The following is a 19,104-nucleotide window of genomic DNA, read 5'->3' as shown; positions in this document are numbered from 1 at the left end:
CTGACCCAGTCAGTCTTCCTCAACTCTTAGCCAAGAGAAACTGGCGTGCATATAATTAATACTAGCCCTCTGATTACAATGAAAAGCAAGACGTGCGACTCTGTTCTGGGCCAGCTGCAGCTTAACTAGGTCTTCTTTGCAAGTCAAATCACATTTTATTGGTCACATACACATAGTTAGCAGTTGTTAATGCCAGTGTAGTGAAATGCTTGTGCTTCTAGTTCCCGACAGTGCTGTAATATCTAACAAGTTCACAATAACCACCTTAAATCACACAAATGTAGGGATGAATAAGAATATGTATATATAAATATATAGATGAGAGATGGCCGTGCGGCATAGGCAAGATGTAGTAGATGGTATAGAATACAGTATATACATATGAGATGAGTAATGTTGTTGTATGTGTTGAACTGCTGTGCTTTATCTTGGCCAGGTTGCAGTTGTAAATGAGAACTTGTTCTCAATTAGCCTACCTGGTTAAATAAAGGTGAAATAAAATTACTAGTGATACCTTTATTAAATCCATTTATTAAAGTGGCCAGAGATTTGAGTCTGTATGTTGGCAGCAGCCACTATCTTAGTGATGGCTGTTTAACAGTCTGATGGCCTTGAGATATCTGTTTTTCAGTCTCTCGGTCCCCGCTTTGATGCACCTGTACTGACCTCGCCTTCTGGATGGTAGCGGGGTGAACAGGCAGTGGCTCAGGTGGTTGTTGTCCTTGATTATCTTTTTGGCCTTCCTGTGACATCAGGTGCTGTAACTGTCCTGGAGGCCAGGTAGTTGGCCTCTGGTGATACGTTGTGCAGACCTCACTACCCTCTGGAGAGCCTTGCAGTGATGGGAAGAGCAGTTGTCGTTCCAGGCGGTGATACAGCCCGACAGGATGCTCTCGATTGTGCATCTGTAAAAGTTTGTGAGTGTTTTAGGTGACAAGCCAAATTTCTTCAGCCTCCTGAGGTTGAAGAGGCGCTGTTGTACCTTCGTCACCACACTGTCTGTGTGGGTGGACCATTTCAGTTTGTCCGTGATGTGTATGCCGATGAACTTAAAACTTTCCAGCTCAGCTGTAGTCAATGAACAGCATTCTTACATAGGTATTCCTCTTGTCGAGATAGGATAGGGCAGTGTGCAGTGTGATGGCGTCGTCTGTGGACCTATTGGGGTGGTAAGCAAATTGGAGTGGGTCTAGGGTATCAGGTAGGGTGGAGGTGATATGATCCTTGACTATTCTCTCAAAGCACATCATGATGACAGAATTGATTGCTATGGGGCGATAGTCATTTAGCTCAGTTACCTTAGCTTTCTTGGTAACAGGAACAATGGTGGCCATCTTCAAGCATGTGGGCAGAGTAGACGGGGATAGGAATTGATTGAATATGTCCGTAAACACACCAGCCAGCTGGGCCGGCAGCCTTGCGAGGGTTAACACGTTTAAATGTTTTACTCATGTTAGCCACGTTGATGGAGAGCCCACAGGCTTTGGTAGTGGGCCGTATCAGTGGCACTGTATTGTCCTCAAAGCGAGCAAAGAAGTTGTTTAATTTGTCTGTGAGTAAGACATTGATGTCCGTGACGGGGCTGGTTTTCATTTTGTAATCCGTGATTGACCCTAGACCCTGCCACATACGTCTTGCGTTTGAGCCGTTGAATTGCGTCTCTTACTTTGCTTGCTTGATTGCCTTGCAGAGGGAATAGCTACACTGTTTGTATTCATTCATGTTTCCAGTCACCTCGCCATGATTAAAAGCGGTGGTTCGCACTTTCAGTTTTGCGCGAATGCTGCCATCAATCCATGGTTTCTGGTTAGGGAAGGTTTTAATAGTCACAGTGGGTACAACATCACTGATGCACTTGCTAATAAACTCGCTCACTGAGTCAGCGTAGACGTCAATGTTGTTGTCTGAGGCTACCCGGAACATATCCCAGTCCACGTGATCGAAGCAATCTAGAAGCGTGGAATCCGATTCGTCAGACCAGCGTTGGATAGACCTGAACACGGCCATTTCCTGTTTTAGTTTCTGTCTATAGGCTGGGAGCAACAAAATTGAGTCATGGTCAGATTTGCCGAAGGGAGGACAGGGGAGTGCTGTGTATGCATCGGGGAAGTTAGAGTAGCAATGATCCAGAATGCTACCAGCTCGTGTCGCGCATTTGATATGCTGATAGAATTTAGGAAGCCTTGTTCTCAGATTAGCTTTTTTTTTTTTATCTCCAGCTACAATAAATGCTGCCTCAGGATATATGGTTCAGTCTACATAGAGTCCAGTGAAGTTCTTTCAGGGCCGTCAAGGTATCCGCTTGGGGGGGGGATATACACATCTGTGACTATAATCAAAGAGAATTCTCTTGGTAGATAATGCGGTCAGCATTTGATTGTAAGGAATTCTAGGTCAGGTGAACAAAAGTTTGTTTGTACATGTGTAACTCTGTGTTGTTGTTTTTGTCGCACTGCTTTGCTTTATCTTGGCCAGGTTGCAGTTGTAAATGAGAATTTGTTCTCAACTGGCTTACCTGGTTAAATAAAGTTGAAAAAATACAAAATAAATAAAAATAAAAGGACTTGAGTTCCTGTATGTTGTTATGATTACACTATGAGTCGTTAATCATAAGGCATACACCCCCACCCTTCTTACCAGAGAGATGCTTTTAGGTGTCGGTGCGATGCGTGAAGAAACTGGGTGGCTGTACCGACTGACAACATATCCCGAGTGAGCCATGTTTCCGTGAAACAGAGAATGTTACAATCTCTGATGTCTCTCTGGAAGGCAATTCCAGCCCTAATCTCATCCTGCTTGTTGTCTAGAGATTGGACATTGGCGAGTAATATGCTTGGAAGCTGTGGATGTCGCCTTCTAAGTCTGACCAGTAGGACGCTCCGTCGGCCTCTGGGATAAGATCCCATGTCCAGGGTGGAGGTCCGAACACAGGATCCGTTTCGGGAAAATTGTATTCCTGGTCGTAATGTTGGTAAGTTGAAGTCGCTTTTATATCCAGTAGTTCTTCCTGGCTGTATGTAATAACACTTGAGATTTTCTGGGCAAACAATATAAGAAATAATGCATTAAAAAAAACGAATTACTGCACAGGTTCCTAAGAACCTGAAGCGAGGCGACCATCTCTTTCAGCGCCATTGTTGCAGCATTTGTTGCAGTGTGCACTGTGTGTGTGTGTGTGTGTGTGTGTTTGTGTATACTCACGGTGCGGTGTGAGATCCACTTCTCGTGGCAGTACTCCTGGGTTCCTCCCAGCTCAGTAGTCAGTTGTGTCCGGTCTATGTAGGAGTGGAGCTCAGTCACAGAACTCAGCATAATCATCTACACAAGCAACAATTTAGGATAGAAAAACGTAACGGTGAAGTAATGACAATAATACAAAAGTCAGTCTATGAATGTGTGCGTGTCTGTAGACTGCTGTCTGTACCTACCGGCACCTTCATCTTGAACTCATCCTTGTTGAACTTGAACAAGATGTCTGAGAGTGTCCTCTGGAATAAGGTGGTGGGCCTCAATACCAGAACTAACTGCAGGTTCCCTGGGAACGAACCCTACACACAGTGAGAGGGGAGGAAAGGTAGGGGAGAGGGGAGAAGAGAAGGATGGATGAACAGAGAACTGGGACGACTTCAAAAATACAGGAGCAGACAGCAACCACCATAGCTCTCATTCTAGACAACCCACTAGCAAGAGACATCCTGTACACACACACACACACACACACACATACTTTAAGGGTAGAATAAAGCTGACAGACATGGACTATTAAAAAGCAGACCCCCAGACATTATAATCAGGAGCTAAATTAGCATACAGTGTACATCCCTGAAGCTAGTTCTGGTGAGGTAAGACTCAAACTGTACACATAAAGACACAGCAAGATCAATATTATGGCTTTAGCCGGCGGTGGAGACAAACTCCCATTACTGAATTAATGCGTAAGCTAATGTAGTGCACACACACGCACACACAGGTTTGATTGATTGGAGAGAGACAGAACGCTGGCCTAAGCAGAAATGACAGATCTAAGAATCTGCCTCATTAACAAACAACCAGTAGGGAATACACAAAATGAATCAATAAACTGTTCCTCTCTGCAGCCCAACTAGAGAGAGCTCTTAATGACCTCTGACATTGCAGGACAGTCACTATGAAAGGGACTGGCCAATCACTAGCAACATACCCTTCAAAACCCAAACATCCAATGGAGACAAGCAAGGAAGAGGAAGAAATGAATGTAATGGAAATCAGTAGAAGTTGGTTCGAAAAAGGTGGTTGGGTGGATTTTGGAGACAGTATATATAAGGAACAAGTCTGACTCCCAGATGAGAGTTGTAACCGTTCGACCGTAACCTTCTGACTGGACTTGTGGTCATAGCCCACTGGTTCTGGTCGAAAACAGCAGACACAGACAGGCGCATGCACACACGCGCGCACGCACACACACACACACACACACACACACACACACACACACACACACACACACACACACACACACACACACACACACACACACACACACACACAGTATGTCTCTTGGGAGTGAGTGAAACCACAGTAACCCTATAGGTTTTTAATTAGGGACCACACCATAAACAACTGCTGCTTTCTCCCCCAGTCTGAAAACCACCCATGCATGGCAATGCACTACACTCATTAAAACACAGACACACACAGACAGACAAAGAATCACAGTATACACAAAGATGTACACACCCACACACACGCAAACAAAAACATTGGATACAGTGAGGAAAAAAAGTATTTGATCCTCTGCTGATTTTGTATGTTTGCCCACTGACAAAGAAATGATCAGTCTATACTTTTAATGGTAGGTTTATTTGAACAGTGAGAGACAGAATAACAACAAAAAAATCCACTCTGTGGCAAAACCCTTGTTGGCAATCACAGTCAGACGTTTCTTGTAGTTGGCTACCAAGGTTTGCACACATCTCAGGAGGGAGTTTGTCCCACTCCTCTTTGCAGATCATTAAGGTTTTGAGGCTGACGTTTGGCAACTCGAACCTTCAGCTCCCTCCACAGATTTTCTATGGGATTAAGGTCTGGAGACTGGCTAGGCCACTCCAGGACTTTAATGTCCTTCTTCCTGAGCCACTCCTTTGTTGCCTTGGCCGTGTGTTTTGGGTCATTGTCATGCTGGAATACCCATCCATGACCCATTTTCAATGCCCTGGCTGAGGGAAGGAGGTTCTCACCCAAGATTTGACGGTACATGGCCCCGTCCATCGTCCCTTTGATGCGGTGAAGTTGTCCTGTCCCTTTAGCAGAAAAACACCCCCAAAGCATAATGTTTCCACCTCCATGTTTGAAGGTGGGGATGGTGTTCTTGGGGTCATAGGCAGCACTCCTCCTCCTCCAAACACGGCGAGTTGACTTGATGCCAAAGAGCTCCATTTTGATCTCTTCTGACCACAACACTTTCACCCAGTTGTCCTCTGAATCATTCAGATGTTCATTGGCAAACTTCAGACGGGCATGTATATGTGCTTTCTTGAGCAGGGGGACCTTGCGGGCACTGCAGGATTTCAGTCTGTCACGGCGTAGTGTGTTACCAATCGTTTTCTTGGTGACTATGGTCCCAGCTGCCTTGAGATCATTGCCAAGATTCTCACATGTATTTCTGGGCTGATTCCTCACCGTTCTCATGATCATTCCAACTCCACGAGGTGAGATCTTGCATGGAGCCCCAGGCCGAGGGTAGATTGACAGTTCTTTTGTGTTTCTTCCATTTGCGAATAATCGCATCAACTGTTGTCACCTTCTCACCAAGCTGCTTGGCGATGGTCTTGTAGCCCATTCCAGCCTTGTGTAGGTCTACAATCTTGTCCCGGACATCCTTGGAGAGCTCTTTGGTCTTGGCCATGGTGGAGAGTTTGGAATCTGATTGATTGATTGCTTCTGTGGACAGGTGTCTTTTATTCAGGTAACAAACTGAGATTAGGAGCACTCCCTTTAAGCGTGTGCTCCTAATCTCGGCTCATTACCTGTATAAAAGACACCTGGGAGCCAGAAATCTTTATGATTGGGAGGGGGTCAAATACTTATTTGCCTCATTAAAATGCAAATAAATTTATGTGTTTTTCTGAATTTTGTTGTTGTTATTCTGTCTCTCACTGTTCAAATAAACCTACCATTAAAATTATAGACTGATCATTTCTTTGTCAATGGGCAAACGTACAAAATCAGCAGGGGATCAAATACTTTTCCCCCTCACTGTACATATACCCACAAAGCCACCACAAAAGAGGTGAATGATAGTTGAGGCTATACAATGACTAATGTGAGACAACACCACCCCCCCCCCCCCTTCACAGTCCAGGCTCCAACTCAGTACCTGTTAACACGCATTTGTGTTGTTTATCTTCATATGATTTATCATTAGGTCTTCAATAGTTGTGATAGTACCGGCTCAACTCATGCCAGCATTCACTACTGTTCATTAGCTGGCCTGTGTGTGTGTGCGGCATTTAGCAGCGCGGTGAAACTATCCCGAACACGCGACTGTTCTGGCGGTGACTGAGTGCCTCCCATTACCAGCCTGTCAGGCTGTAATGTCCCCCCCCTTGTGGGATTAATAAAGCTTGATTCAATTTGAAATGAGGGAGGGAGCATTCCAGGTCCCAGTGGAGTCTGGGGGTTCATATTCATCTCTCTATATATCTTCCTCTGTCTAGGAAATCATCTGTCTCCCACACATTAACTTCAGTTCAGTGAAACTCTATGATGAGGCTTTCGTGTCAATAACTGAGAACCCAAAGACCTCTACTTATTTCCCCTCTGTGTGTGTGAGACAGCTGTGTGGACAGCTGTCCACAAAACTGTGGTGCTGAAACCAAGAATGCAGTCATATGGGGTTAAACAGCACTTAGGATATAGGTATTGATTCAAATCAATACGAATCATGCGGGTCCGTATTGTTACTCACTTAATAAAGTTCTGAAGGAACTTATAAGTGGTGTTGAACAAAGATAAAGCCATTGGAAATCCTGTTCTATTAATGGAAGAACCAGAAAGTGCTCAAACCATGTATCAACTCAGCACAAATAAACAAACACACTTTGAAAGCTAATCACCAAAGCAGAGAGAATATCCCTCACAGTTCACACACTGTATTCATCAAGCAGGAAACAACAGGCTGTGTTTTCTAAGAGGAAGAGAAAGAGAGAAAAGACTCCCTCGATCATCTTTTCATTTTTTTATCCTCCTTTTACACATTCTCCTCATTCTGAACCACAAAGGCCTAAGGGATAGAGCAATGGAAAGATAAGGGGTGATATACAGGTCTGCTATATGCGCACGCGTTGATGTGGCTGCAAGGCGTGAGTTGGTATGATTCTGAACAGTCATATCTGGCAATGACAAGAAGATGACGTGGGGAATCGTAGGTGGCTCGTTTCAGCTCCTTGTAGTTTGTTATTGATGTCTTGTCTTGTTTTGAGGTGTTTGACTGATGTCAAGTCTATGCTAATACGGCAAAAATGTGCTAGTTTGCTAACCAACAACTGTAACGATGTATTTGAGGGGCAAGTGATCATTGTGCAAATGTGTTTGTTTTCAATAAACATTTGGAGACGAAATATAGTTGACCTGTTATGAACAAATCTAAGCCAACCCTGTCTGCATTGCCGCACACGTTGGTTTTGTTGCTAAACTACCAACACGTCGATCTTAGTTTGATCACTCTGTTGTCACAAAGAATTGAGCAAAATGCAAAATGTAGTGTATTCGAGGTTTAAAAAGGCTTCTAAAGTTGGTCATTTCCTCTTTAAAATGTCAGACTTGATTTATCGTAACAACCCCTACACAAATGTCCATTAAAGAGCGACCGCCCCTAAAAAGCAACTTCTCTTTTTGAAAACAGGCTGTTTCATCAATATAAGTCAGAAACATTTATTCTAATGTCAAAATTGACTACAAAGTTCGAATAGGATAATTTTTGTCAGAGTCAGTCTCACTCAAAACTGTGATTTACGAGATGATAGGAAAAAAATGTATGTAACAGAATGAGGGGTACCGTAACAGAATGAAGGGTTCCCGTAACAGAATGAAGGGTTCCTGTAACAGAATGAAGGGTTCCCGTAACAGAATGAAGGGTTCCCGTAACAGAATGAAGGGTACCGTAACAGAATGAAGGGTTCCCGTAACAGAATGAAGGGTTCCCGTAACAGAATGAAGGGTTCCCGTAACAGAATTAAGGGTACCGTAACAGAATGAAGGGTTCCCGTAACAGAATGAAGGGTTCCCGTAACAGAATGAAGGGTTCCCGTAATAGAATGAAGGGTACTGTAACAGAATGAAGGGTCCCTGGAACAGAATGAAGGGTTCCCGGTAACAGAATGAAGGGTTCCCGTAACAGAATGAAGGGTACTGTAACAGAATGAAGGGTTCCCGTAACAGAATGAAGGGTACTGTAACAGTATGAAGGGTACCATAACAGTTTTCCTAGGTTGGGTATATTTTAATCCTGCCCACATGTCCACACCTGGCAGCACCCACACCTGGCAGCACCCAATCAATTCGGAACTCAGCTGCACATGCCCCGATTGTAATGCCCATGGTCAATTTGGTGTGACATTTGATTTCCCTATGGGGCTAGTTAGGGACCATCAGTAAATTAAACAATGTATATGGGACAATATTTTAAAAGGTCAATAGCTCCAAATTTCAGTGACTTAAAAACCTCAAACCAACTATAAATTGTAGAAATTCATATACAAATATTGAAAGCATTTAATGAGACAACTAAAATATGTGCAACATGAACATATTGTACCATTTACATTGTGTTATTTATTGACTACCCCTAACTATACCCAGAGATAGGCTATCCAAAGTCAAACCAACTTTGCCACACCAGCCGGCTGAAACTAATTGCCTAAATAATTTGGCTAACTCTTACCACCTGTGAACACACACGAGACACCCACATCAAACCACACCCCGATACCAACTCACATTTGAAATCAGTCATGGTCACTAGCATGAGACTAAATAACGAAAGGCTGGCGCTCTTTATTTACAATCCACATAAAAATTCACATTTTTGTTGCTGCAGGATTTTTTTCCTGCTCTGAGAAACTGGTCGAATTAAGATAAACTATCGCTGTAAAGTGACATAAATGAAATGAAGAGAGAGAGAAGGGATGAAGGAAGATGTGAACAAAGAGATAGTAGCTGAAATAAAGAGAGTGAAATGAGGAGAGAGAGTTTAGTGGGTTGGAGAGAGATACAACAGCTACCTCATCACTACCACAGCATGGGAAACACACAGACCTAATATTTCTTTCCATCTTTATCCATTAAAGTCAGTGTCAGTGTTTTTCCTATAGAGTGAGTTTATCTACACATTTTCTATACAGTATTCATCAAAACATGGTTTACAGTGTGAAACTGAAAAGACACTCATTGTCATACCCTTCCAGCATGCTTTGTTGTAATGTGGGGAGAACACTTCTCTCATTGCTCTCTTGTCCTCTTTGTTTTGGCTGTTTGTTCTGCCCCCACGGCAGGGGAGTATAGGCTGGTGGGCTGAATAGGCTGGTGCCTGTGTGTGTTTATGTGTAGGTGGGGGGGGGGGATATTTCATATCTGCCCCCTAGGGCAGTTGTGATATTAATCCCTACTTTGTGGCACAGATGTGGAGCTCTGAGAAGAGGAGGGGTTGTTCTGACACCTCTTGTCTGCCAAACCCCCTCTGCCCTCGGGCTGACAGTGTAAGGATGAGGCCTCACAAAACTGGTGCTCCACTCAAGACATGATTAAAGAAATGTATTTCACACACACAGATGCATAGACACAAAAGACAGACTCCCCCTTATAGAGCCAGACACACACACGCGCTCGGTTACTTACTGCAATGCGGAGCAGGGTCCCCTTGACGGCCGCCCATCGGTCCTGCCGCCGGTCAATGACCAGGATAAAACCCACTCCTGCCGCAGACAGACTGGAAAAAAGAGATGGGATCCCGGTCAACACAACCTCTAACACCTGACCCCACTGCACACATGACCATAACAAGACCGCAGATGGAGACTGGAGAGAGGGGAATAAGGTTCAGTAGGACCACAGTGACTGGACATGACCAGAGAATAAATGAACAGGGAACCACAATGGTGAGAGAGGATAGAGATGAGTGTCACTAGTATGTCTAGTAATGGATGTCCCATGCTGCTCAGTTGGTAGAGCATGGCTCTGGCAATGACAGGGTTGTGGGTTCAATTCCCACTGGGGGACAAGTATGAAATGTATACAATCTACTGTCTCTGGAAAAGAGCGTGATAAATATTAAAATGTTAAATGTAAAAATGTATCTATCAGTCAGGCCTGAGTAAAGACCTACCCTCAGCTTGGTGCACTTATGTACAGGCAAGGTAAAGATGCTTTAAAAACCCTGTCCTAGGGCTTGTTCAACTATACACACCTTCAAGATACTGGTCCAATCCACACAGATAAAGAGTTGTAAGACCAGCGTCCTAAAACCGCTGTAGTCTTATGAGAGGGGTTCAGGTAGAGGAATCAAAGTCAATCCCACATGTAGCCAGTCAGAAGAATCAACTATACACACACCTTCTAGAGGTGACACAAATACTCACACCTCAGCAGCAAAACACACACACACACACACACACTGCCTGGTCACAGCAAACTGATGAACAGAATGTCTCCACTCCTACTCACACGACAACAACTCTGCTATTCCAAATCCTCCAATAGAGAAAAAGGGATAAATAATTCCACATTGAAACTGGAGAGAAGAGAGGAAAATAGATGCCTGAGAGTCAGATCTGCCTGTGTTGTGTTGGAAGGAGAGCAAGACAGTCACAGAAACCTGCCACTGCACTGATCAACCAATGATGTGCCAGGAACTGCCGTGCCACTAGCCAATCCTAGCTTGGCCAAGAGGTGACAGACAGCCCCGGGGGCCAGTCAGCAGACCTGGGGATGTGAGGGAGGGGATGGGCTGATGGAGAGGAGGGGAGCTGCATTCTCTCCTTCCCTCCCACCTGCTCAAGCGTTCAAAAGAGCGGACTGGTTCTTTTTTAGCAGCAGAGAAGGAGGAGGGGAGAGAGAGGGATGGAGGAGGAGGGAAGGATGAAAAAGAAGGAGAGAGAAAAGGAAGAGAGATGGTCTAGTACTGGGACCTTTATGAGGACTGAACTGGTTTAGTGATTTATACTAAAAGACAGTATGAGAGGAAGAGAGGGGGGGAGAGAGAGAGAGGAGGGAAAGTCGGGCATAGAGAGAGAGTATAGATTGTAATAAACTAGGCTTGCTACTTAGTCTCAGAACACAAAAAATCACATACAGTGCCTTGCGAAAGTATTCGGCCCCCTTGAACTTTGCGACCTTTTGCCACATTTCAGGCTTCAAACATAAAGATATAAAACTGTATTTTTTTGTGAAGAATCAACAACAAGTGGGACACAATCATGAAGTGGGGGTGTCCGTCAGCTTGGTGCACTTATGGGGTTCCCCCATCCGAGGGGGTGTCCTCGGATGGGTCCACAGTGTCTCCTGACCCCTCCTGTCTCAGCCTCCAGTATTTATGCTGCAGTAGTTTATGTGTCAGGGGGCTAGGGTCAGTTTGTTATATCTGGAGTACTTCTCCTGTCCTATTCGGTGTCCTATGTGAATCTAAGTATGCGTTCTCTAATTCTCTCCTTCTCTCTCTCGGAGGACCTGAGCCCTAGGACCATGCCCCAGGATTACCTGACATGATGACTCCTTGCTGTCCCCAGTCCACCTGGCCGTGCTGCTGCTCCAGTTTCAACTGTTCTGCCTTCTTATTATTCGAACATGCTGATCATTTATGAACATTTGAACATCTTGGCCATGTTCTGTTATAATCTCCACCCGGCACAGCCAGAAGAGGACTGGCCACCCCACATATGCTCTCTCTAATTCTCTCTTTTTTTTCTCTCTCTCGGAGGACCTGAGCCCTAGGACCATGCCCCAGGACTACCTGACATGATGACTCCTTGCTGTCCCCAGTCCATCTGACTGTGCTGCTGCTCCAGTTTCAACTGTTCTGCCTTATTATTATACGACCATGCTGGTCATTTATGAACATTTGAACATCTTGGCCATGTTCTGTTATAATCTCCACCCGGCACAGCCAGAAGAGGACTGGCCACCCCACATAGCCTGGTTCCTCTCTAGGTTTCTTCCTAGGTTTTGGCCTTTCTAGGGAGTTTCTCCTAGCCACCGTGCTTCTACACCTGCATTGCTTGCTGTTTGGGGTTTTAGGCTGGGTTTCTGTACAGCAATTTGAGATATCAGCTGATGTACGAAGGGCTATATAAATACATTTGATTTGATTTGAAATTTGATTTGAAGTGGAACGACATTTATTGGATATTTCAAACTTTTTAACAAATCAAAAACTGAAAAATTGGGCGTGCAGAATTATTCAGCCCCTTTACTTTCAGTGCAGAAAACTCTCTCCAGAAGTTCAGTGAGGATCTCTGAATGATCCAATGTTGACCTAAATGACTAATGATGATAAATACAATCCACCTGTGTGTAATCAAGTCTCCGTATAAATGCACCTGCACTGTGATAGTCTCAGAGGTCCGTTAAAAGCGCAGAGAGCATCATGAAGAACAAGGAACACACCAGGCAGGTCCGAGATACTGTTGTGAAGAAGTTTAAAGCCGGATTTGGATACAAAAATATTTCCCAAGCTTTAAACATCCCAAGGAGCACTGTGCAAGCGATAATATTGAAATGGAAGGAGTATCAGACCACTCCAAATCTACCAAGACCTGGCCGTCCCTCTAAACTTTCAGCTCATACAAGGAGAAGACTGATCAGAGATGCAGCCAAGAGGCCCATGATCACTCTGGATGAACTGCAGAGATCTACAGCTGAGGTGGGAGACTCTGTCCATAGGACAACAATCAGTCGTATATTGCACAAATCTGGCCTTTATGGAAGAGTGGCAAGAAGAAAGCCATTTCTTAAAGATATCCATAAAAAGTGTCATTTAAAGTTTGCCACAAGCCACCTGGGAGACACACTAAACATGTGGAAGAAGGTGCTCTGGTCAGATGAAACCAAAATTGAACTTTTTGGCAACAATGCAAAACGTTATGTTTGGCGTAAAAGCAACACAGCTCATCACCCTGAACACACCATCCCCACTGTCAAACATGGTGGTGGCAGCATCATAGTTTGGGCCTGCTTTTCTTCAGCAGGGACAGGGAAGATGGTTAAAATTGATGGGAAGATGGATGGAGCCAAATACAGGACCATTCTGGAAGAAAACCTGATGGAGTCTGCAAAAGACCTGAGACTGGGACGGAGATTTGTCTTCCAACAAGACAATGATCCAAAACATAAAGCAAAATCTACAATGGAATGGTTCAAAAATAAACATATCCAGGTGTTAGAATGGCCAAGTCAAAGTCCAGACCTGAATCCAATCGAGAATCTGTGGAAAGAACTGAAAACTGCTGTTCACAAATGCTCTCCATCCAACCTCACTGAGCTCCATTCATGATTGTGTCCCACTTATTGTTGATTCTTCACAAAAAAATACAGTTTTATATCTTTATGTTTGAAGCCTGAAATGTGGCAAAAGGTCGCAAAGTTCAAGGGGGCCGAATACTTTCGCAAGGCACTGTACACATGTATGGCCAAAAGTACGTGGACACCTGCTAGTCGAACATCTCATTCCAAAATTATGGGCATTAATACTGAATTGGCCTCCCCTTCGCTGCTATAACAGTCTCCACTCTTCTGTGAAGGCTTTCCACTAGATGTTGGAACATTGCTGAGGGGACTTGCTTCCATTCAGCCACAAGAGCATTAGTGAGGTCGGGCACTGATGTTGATTGATTAGGCCTGGCTCGCAGTCGGTGTTCCAATTCCTCCCAAAGATGTTTGATGGGGTTGAGGTCAGGGCTCTGTGCAGGCCAGTCAAGTTCTTCCACACCGTTCTCGACAAACCATTTATGTATGGACCTTGCTTTGTGCACGGGGGCATTGTCATGCTGAAACAGGAAAGGGCCTTCCCCAAACTGTTGCCACAAAGTTGCCACAAAGCACAGAATCGTCTAGAATATCATTGTATGCTGTAGCATTAAGATTTCCCTTGAATGGAACTAAAGGGTCTGAACCATGAAAAACAGACCCAAACCATTATTCCTCCTCCACCAAACTTGACAGTTGGTACTATGTATTGGGGCAGGTAGCGTTCTCCTGGCATCCGCCAAACTTAGATTCGTCCACCGGACTGTCAGATGGTGAAGTGCGATTTACCAACCCGAGTGGCGCAGCGTTCTAAGGCACTGCATTTCAGTTCAAGAGCCGTCACTACAGTCCCTGGCTTGAATCCAGGCTGTATCACATCTGGCCGTGATTGGGAGTCCCATAGGGTGGCACATAATTGGCCCAGCATCTTCAGGGTTTGGCTGGGGTAGGCCGTCATTATAAATAAGAATTTGTTCTTTAACTAACTTGCCTAGTTAAATAAAGGTTCAATAAATAATAGATTATAATAATTCCCAGAGAACGTGCTTTGGCTACTCCAGTCTAATGGCGGCGAGCTTTACACCCCTCCAGCCAATGCTTGGCATTGTGCATGGTGATCTTAGGCTTGTGTGCGACTGCTCGGCCATGGAAACCCATTTTATGATGCTCCTGATAACAGTTATTGTACTGACGTTGCTTCCAGAGGCAGTTTGGAACTTGGTAGTGACTGTTGGAACCAAGGACTGACAATTTTCACCTGATAACCACTTCTCGGCTGAGCCATTGTTACTTCTAGACGTTTCCACTTCACAATAACAGCACCTACAGTTGACCGGGGCTGCTCTTGCAGGGCAGAAATTTGACAAACGAACTTGTTGTAAAGGTGGCACCCTATGACGCTGCCACGTTGAAAGTCACTGAGCTCTTCAGTAAGGCCATTCTACTGCCAGTGTTTGTTGATGGAGATTGCATGGCGGTGTCCTCGATTTTATACACCTGTCGGCAACAGGTGTGGCGGAAATAGCCGATCCACTAATTTGAAGGGGTGTCCACATTCACTAATCAAAAGTATGTACAATTTCAGGGTTCAGATTTAAAAAACTGCCAGAAAGGGTGATCTATATACACTTCTAGGATATGATTGTTTCTGCCATACAAGCAGTTTCTGCAACACACACTCGCACAGCTGAATGGACACAGAAACATATTGAGCAATAATGAATGTGAAATTAGATTAATTTAAATATTCATGGTGGAGTTTATAATTGATTTGTGAAGAAGTCTAAATAATTAGATTTCTTGCGGCGGTTGTCTGATGCTGGTGGAACCCCTGCTAGCTGTGTTGTGGAATGGGATTGCTTAAAACACCATTTCTGCACGGGCGCGCACAAGCACACACACACACACACACACACACACACACACCCTACGCTCCCCCTCTATGCCATACTCCACCCCTTCTAACTGCCTGAAGCCAGGCAGGCTGTAAATCAAATTAAAAACAGATTAAAAAAAGCTCTTAAAAGAGCTCTTCAAGTTTCAGTCACTCTCAAATCCTCCTGTCAAGGTTCTACCTCAACCTGCAGCCACTCTGAACTAGACCCAGAGAGGATTGGAGAGAGCAAGAGCGAGAGAGAAACCTGGTCTGCCGAAGGACACAGGCTGCTAATTAATTTAGTGAGTGTTTGGCGATCCGCAGCGTAAACAGGCTTTTCCCACCGGAGGCGAAAAAGGGATTAGGATACGGATAAATTCCATGCCTCATCGGCAGACCAGGAACAGGAAAATTAACTCAAAATTGGGAATGCCTTCAAAAGGAATTTGAAACTGCGGAATTTTATGCACCCCCTTCCAAAAACCTTCATTTTAAATTATTTTCATGAATATATATATTTATCAAAATGTATTCTGGTTGAAATTGAAGAGGAACATATTGAATAGTTCTGTATTCAAGGTCAAGACACACACACACACACACAAAACCGCCCTGAGGAATTCCTGGCCATCTGTCCGTCTGCTCTGAGCAGCTTTAGCCTCAGGCCCTATCTATCAGCTCAACTTTGACTTTTTGTAAGGTTGTGATGTCAGCAGTGACCTCAAAGAGTCACAGGAAGGAAGCCATGCAGGGGTTGCAACACAGCTCTTCTACACCAGTTTAGAATGTGATGTGAATATGTTGACCAGGTGTGTAAGTGGTTTCAACCCTGTATGTGAATATGTGAACCAGGTGTGTAAGTGGTTTCAACCCTGTATGTGAATATGTGAACCAGGTGTGTAAGTGGTTTCAACCCTGTATGTGAATAGGTGAACCAGGTGTGTAAGTGGTTTCAACCCTGTACGCCATGATTAGGTGCAGGAGTAGGTGTAAGAGCTTCTCTGTTGGCTGGTGTATTCACGCACATGTACTGCAGCTCAGCTGTCTGCATGCGTTATTCAAACTTAAACAGTCAGGACACGACTGCAGTTTCTATTTTAGACCCACTACATGCCTCAACGGACAAGGATGGAGTGAGGAAGAGAAGAATGAGTGAGAAAATAGCTATACAAGGAAGGAAGGGTATCTGGAGAAACAGAGAGAATGGGGCAAAGGATGAGAAGAGAAAAGGAAGACGGGGAAAAAAAGAGGGAAAGGATGACAGAAATCCCTGTGAGGAGGATATTGAGAAGATGGGGGGCGGGGGTCATTTATTCTCCCCCCTCCCCCATCACCAGTCTCTCAGTACACAAAGACATTCTGCAGTAATATGATTACAGGCTGGGGTTATTGCATTGGCCAGCTAATTAGGGGAATGCATTGAGATCTCCTCTCCTCCCTCTCTACTAAGAGATCTCTACAGGGGACAGCCCAGACCCCTCCATTTACATAACACTCTCACTGACACACTAAACACAAGACTAAGAAGACAATACCTCCCAATGGTTGAGGTTAGGATTGGGGGAGATCAGTGGTTAAAGGGTTCTACCTCAAGCAGCATGCAGTGCATATGACCCTCTAGTGACACCTGCTGGCTATATCTATATAGCAGTCAATAAGAGCTGAGGATAACACACTTGGTTTGCACTGAAAATATGTGGTATACCATCAGCTGAACCTGCAATATAAACAATGTTGTATGGCAGGGGTAGGAAACCCTGTTCCTGGAGTGCTGCAGTACTGCATGATTTTGTTCCAACTAGGCGCCAAACCTGACCAACTGAGCCAAGTGATCAGTTCAGGGATTGCCTAAATTCAACACAATTGGTCTTCCAGGTCAGTTAAAACATGAAGTGTCTGCAGCACTCCAGCAACAGGGTGTCCTACTCCCTGTTGTATGGTGAACAAGGAAGTTTATGGTCCCAGAATCTTTTAACGTGTCTGTTTTCAGCGTTCAACACCATAGTACCCTCAAAGCTCATCACTAAGCTAAGGATCCGGGGACTAAACACCTCCCTCTGCAACTGGATCCTGGACTTCCTGACGGGCCGCCCCCAGGGGGTGAGGGTAGGTAGCAACACAGGGGTGCGTGCTAAGTCCCCTCCTGTACTCCCTGTTCCCCCACGACTGCATGGCCAAACACGACTCATCATCAACATCATCAACATCATCATTAAGTTTGCAGACGATACAACTGTGGTAGGCCTGATCACCGACAACACTGAGACAGCCTATAGGGAGGAGGTCAGAGACCTGGCCGTGTGGTGCCAGAATAACAACCTATCCCTCAACGTAGCCAAGACTAAGGAGATGATTGTGGACTACAGGAAAGGAGGACCAAGCACGCCCCCATTCTCATCGACGGGGCTGTAGTGGAGCAGGTTGAGAGCTTCAAGTTCCTCGGTGTCCACATCAGCAACAAACTAGAATGGTCCAAACAAACCAAGACAGTCGTGAAGAGGGCACGACAAAGCATATTCCCCCTCAGGAAACAAAAAGATATGGCATGGGTCCTGAGATCCTCAAAAGGTTCTACAGCTGCAACATCGAGAGCAACTGGTGATGCAACTGGTTGCATCACTTCCTGGTACGGCAATTACAGAGGCACTACAGAGGGTAGTGCATACAACCCAGTACATCACTGGGGTTAAGCTGCCTGCCATCCAGGACCTCTACACCAGGCGGTGTCATTGGAAGGCCCTTAAAATTGTCAAAGACCCCAGTCATAGACTGTTCTCTCTGCTACCGCATGGCAAGTGGTACCGGAACACCAAGTCAAGGACCAAAGTGCTTCTCAACAGTTTTTACCCCCAAACCATAAGAGTCCTGAACAGGTAATCAAATGGCTACCCAGACTATTTGCATTGTGTGCCCCCCCAACCCCTCTTTTACGCTGCTGCTACTCTCTGTTTATCATATATGCATAGTCACTTTAACTATACATTCATGTATATACTACCTCAATCAGCCTGATTAACCGGTGTCTGTATGTAGCCTCACTACTTTTATGGCCCTGCTACTGTATATAGCCTGTCTTTTTACTGTTGTTTTATTTCTTTACTTACCTGTTGTTCACCTAACACCTTTTTTGCACTATTGGTTAGAGCCTGTAAGTAAGCATTTTACTGTAAGTATTCGGCACACGTGACAAATAAACTTTGGTTTGATTTAATACCATTCACTTCATAGTTAAGAAGCCTATAACAATATGACAATGTAGACATGTTCAAATACATGCAACTTAAAAGTTTTAAATCACAAAATTTCGATCTGAAATCTTTTGGACATCAGAGCAATGTTGAGGGAATTTTATTTGAGTCAGAAAATGATACTCATATGATAGCTAAGATATAAAACACCTTGCAGAAAGACTATCCAACTGACAATAAAAATATTTAAAAAAAATATATATATAAACTATTGGAACCAAGACCTAAATGTAACTCTTTATTGCCACAAGATGGAGGGAGTGTTGGAACATAACGAACATCTACGCTTCATCAAATACAAACTATGTTCAGAATTTATTATACATGAGACCAAATTTGTGGATGAATCAAATGCGTTATTATTTAAATATTGAAAAAATATGGGCTACAGAGAGAAATAAAACAGCGCAATTTGAGGTCATATGAAGTAGTCTTACAGGCACTGGAAATGGAAGTGGTGGGAACGTAGGTCTGAGCAGGTCTGAT

At 44.4% G+C, this 19,104-nt stretch overlaps 1 protein-coding gene across 14 annotated transcripts in view; it reads right to left on the bottom strand.

Moving 5' to 3' along the window:
* Window positions 1-19,104, bottom strand: part of LOC109871048 (guanine nucleotide exchange factor DBS) — a 50,664-nt gene that overhangs the window by 16,497 nt on the left and 15,063 nt on the right. For all 14 annotated transcript variants that reach the window (XM_031805518.1, XM_031805520.1, XM_031805516.1 and 11 more), the window contains exons 4-6: window positions 9,874-9,964; window positions 3,429-3,548; window positions 3,202-3,318 (exon numbers count right to left, since the gene is read on the bottom strand). In XM_031805518.1, coding sequence (XP_031661378.1) covers window positions 3,202-3,318; window positions 3,429-3,548; window positions 9,874-9,964 — 328 coding nt within the window. The remainder of the gene's footprint in view (window positions 1-3,201; window positions 3,319-3,428; window positions 3,549-9,873; window positions 9,965-19,104) is intronic.

This window comes from Oncorhynchus kisutch, linkage group LG26, assembly GCF_002021735.2.
Source record: "Oncorhynchus kisutch isolate 150728-3 linkage group LG26, Okis_V2, whole genome shotgun sequence".
Classification (NCBI taxonomy): Eukaryota; Metazoa; Chordata; class Actinopteri; order Salmoniformes; family Salmonidae; genus Oncorhynchus; species Oncorhynchus kisutch.
This window is presented reverse-complemented; position numbering and strand designations above follow the sequence as displayed.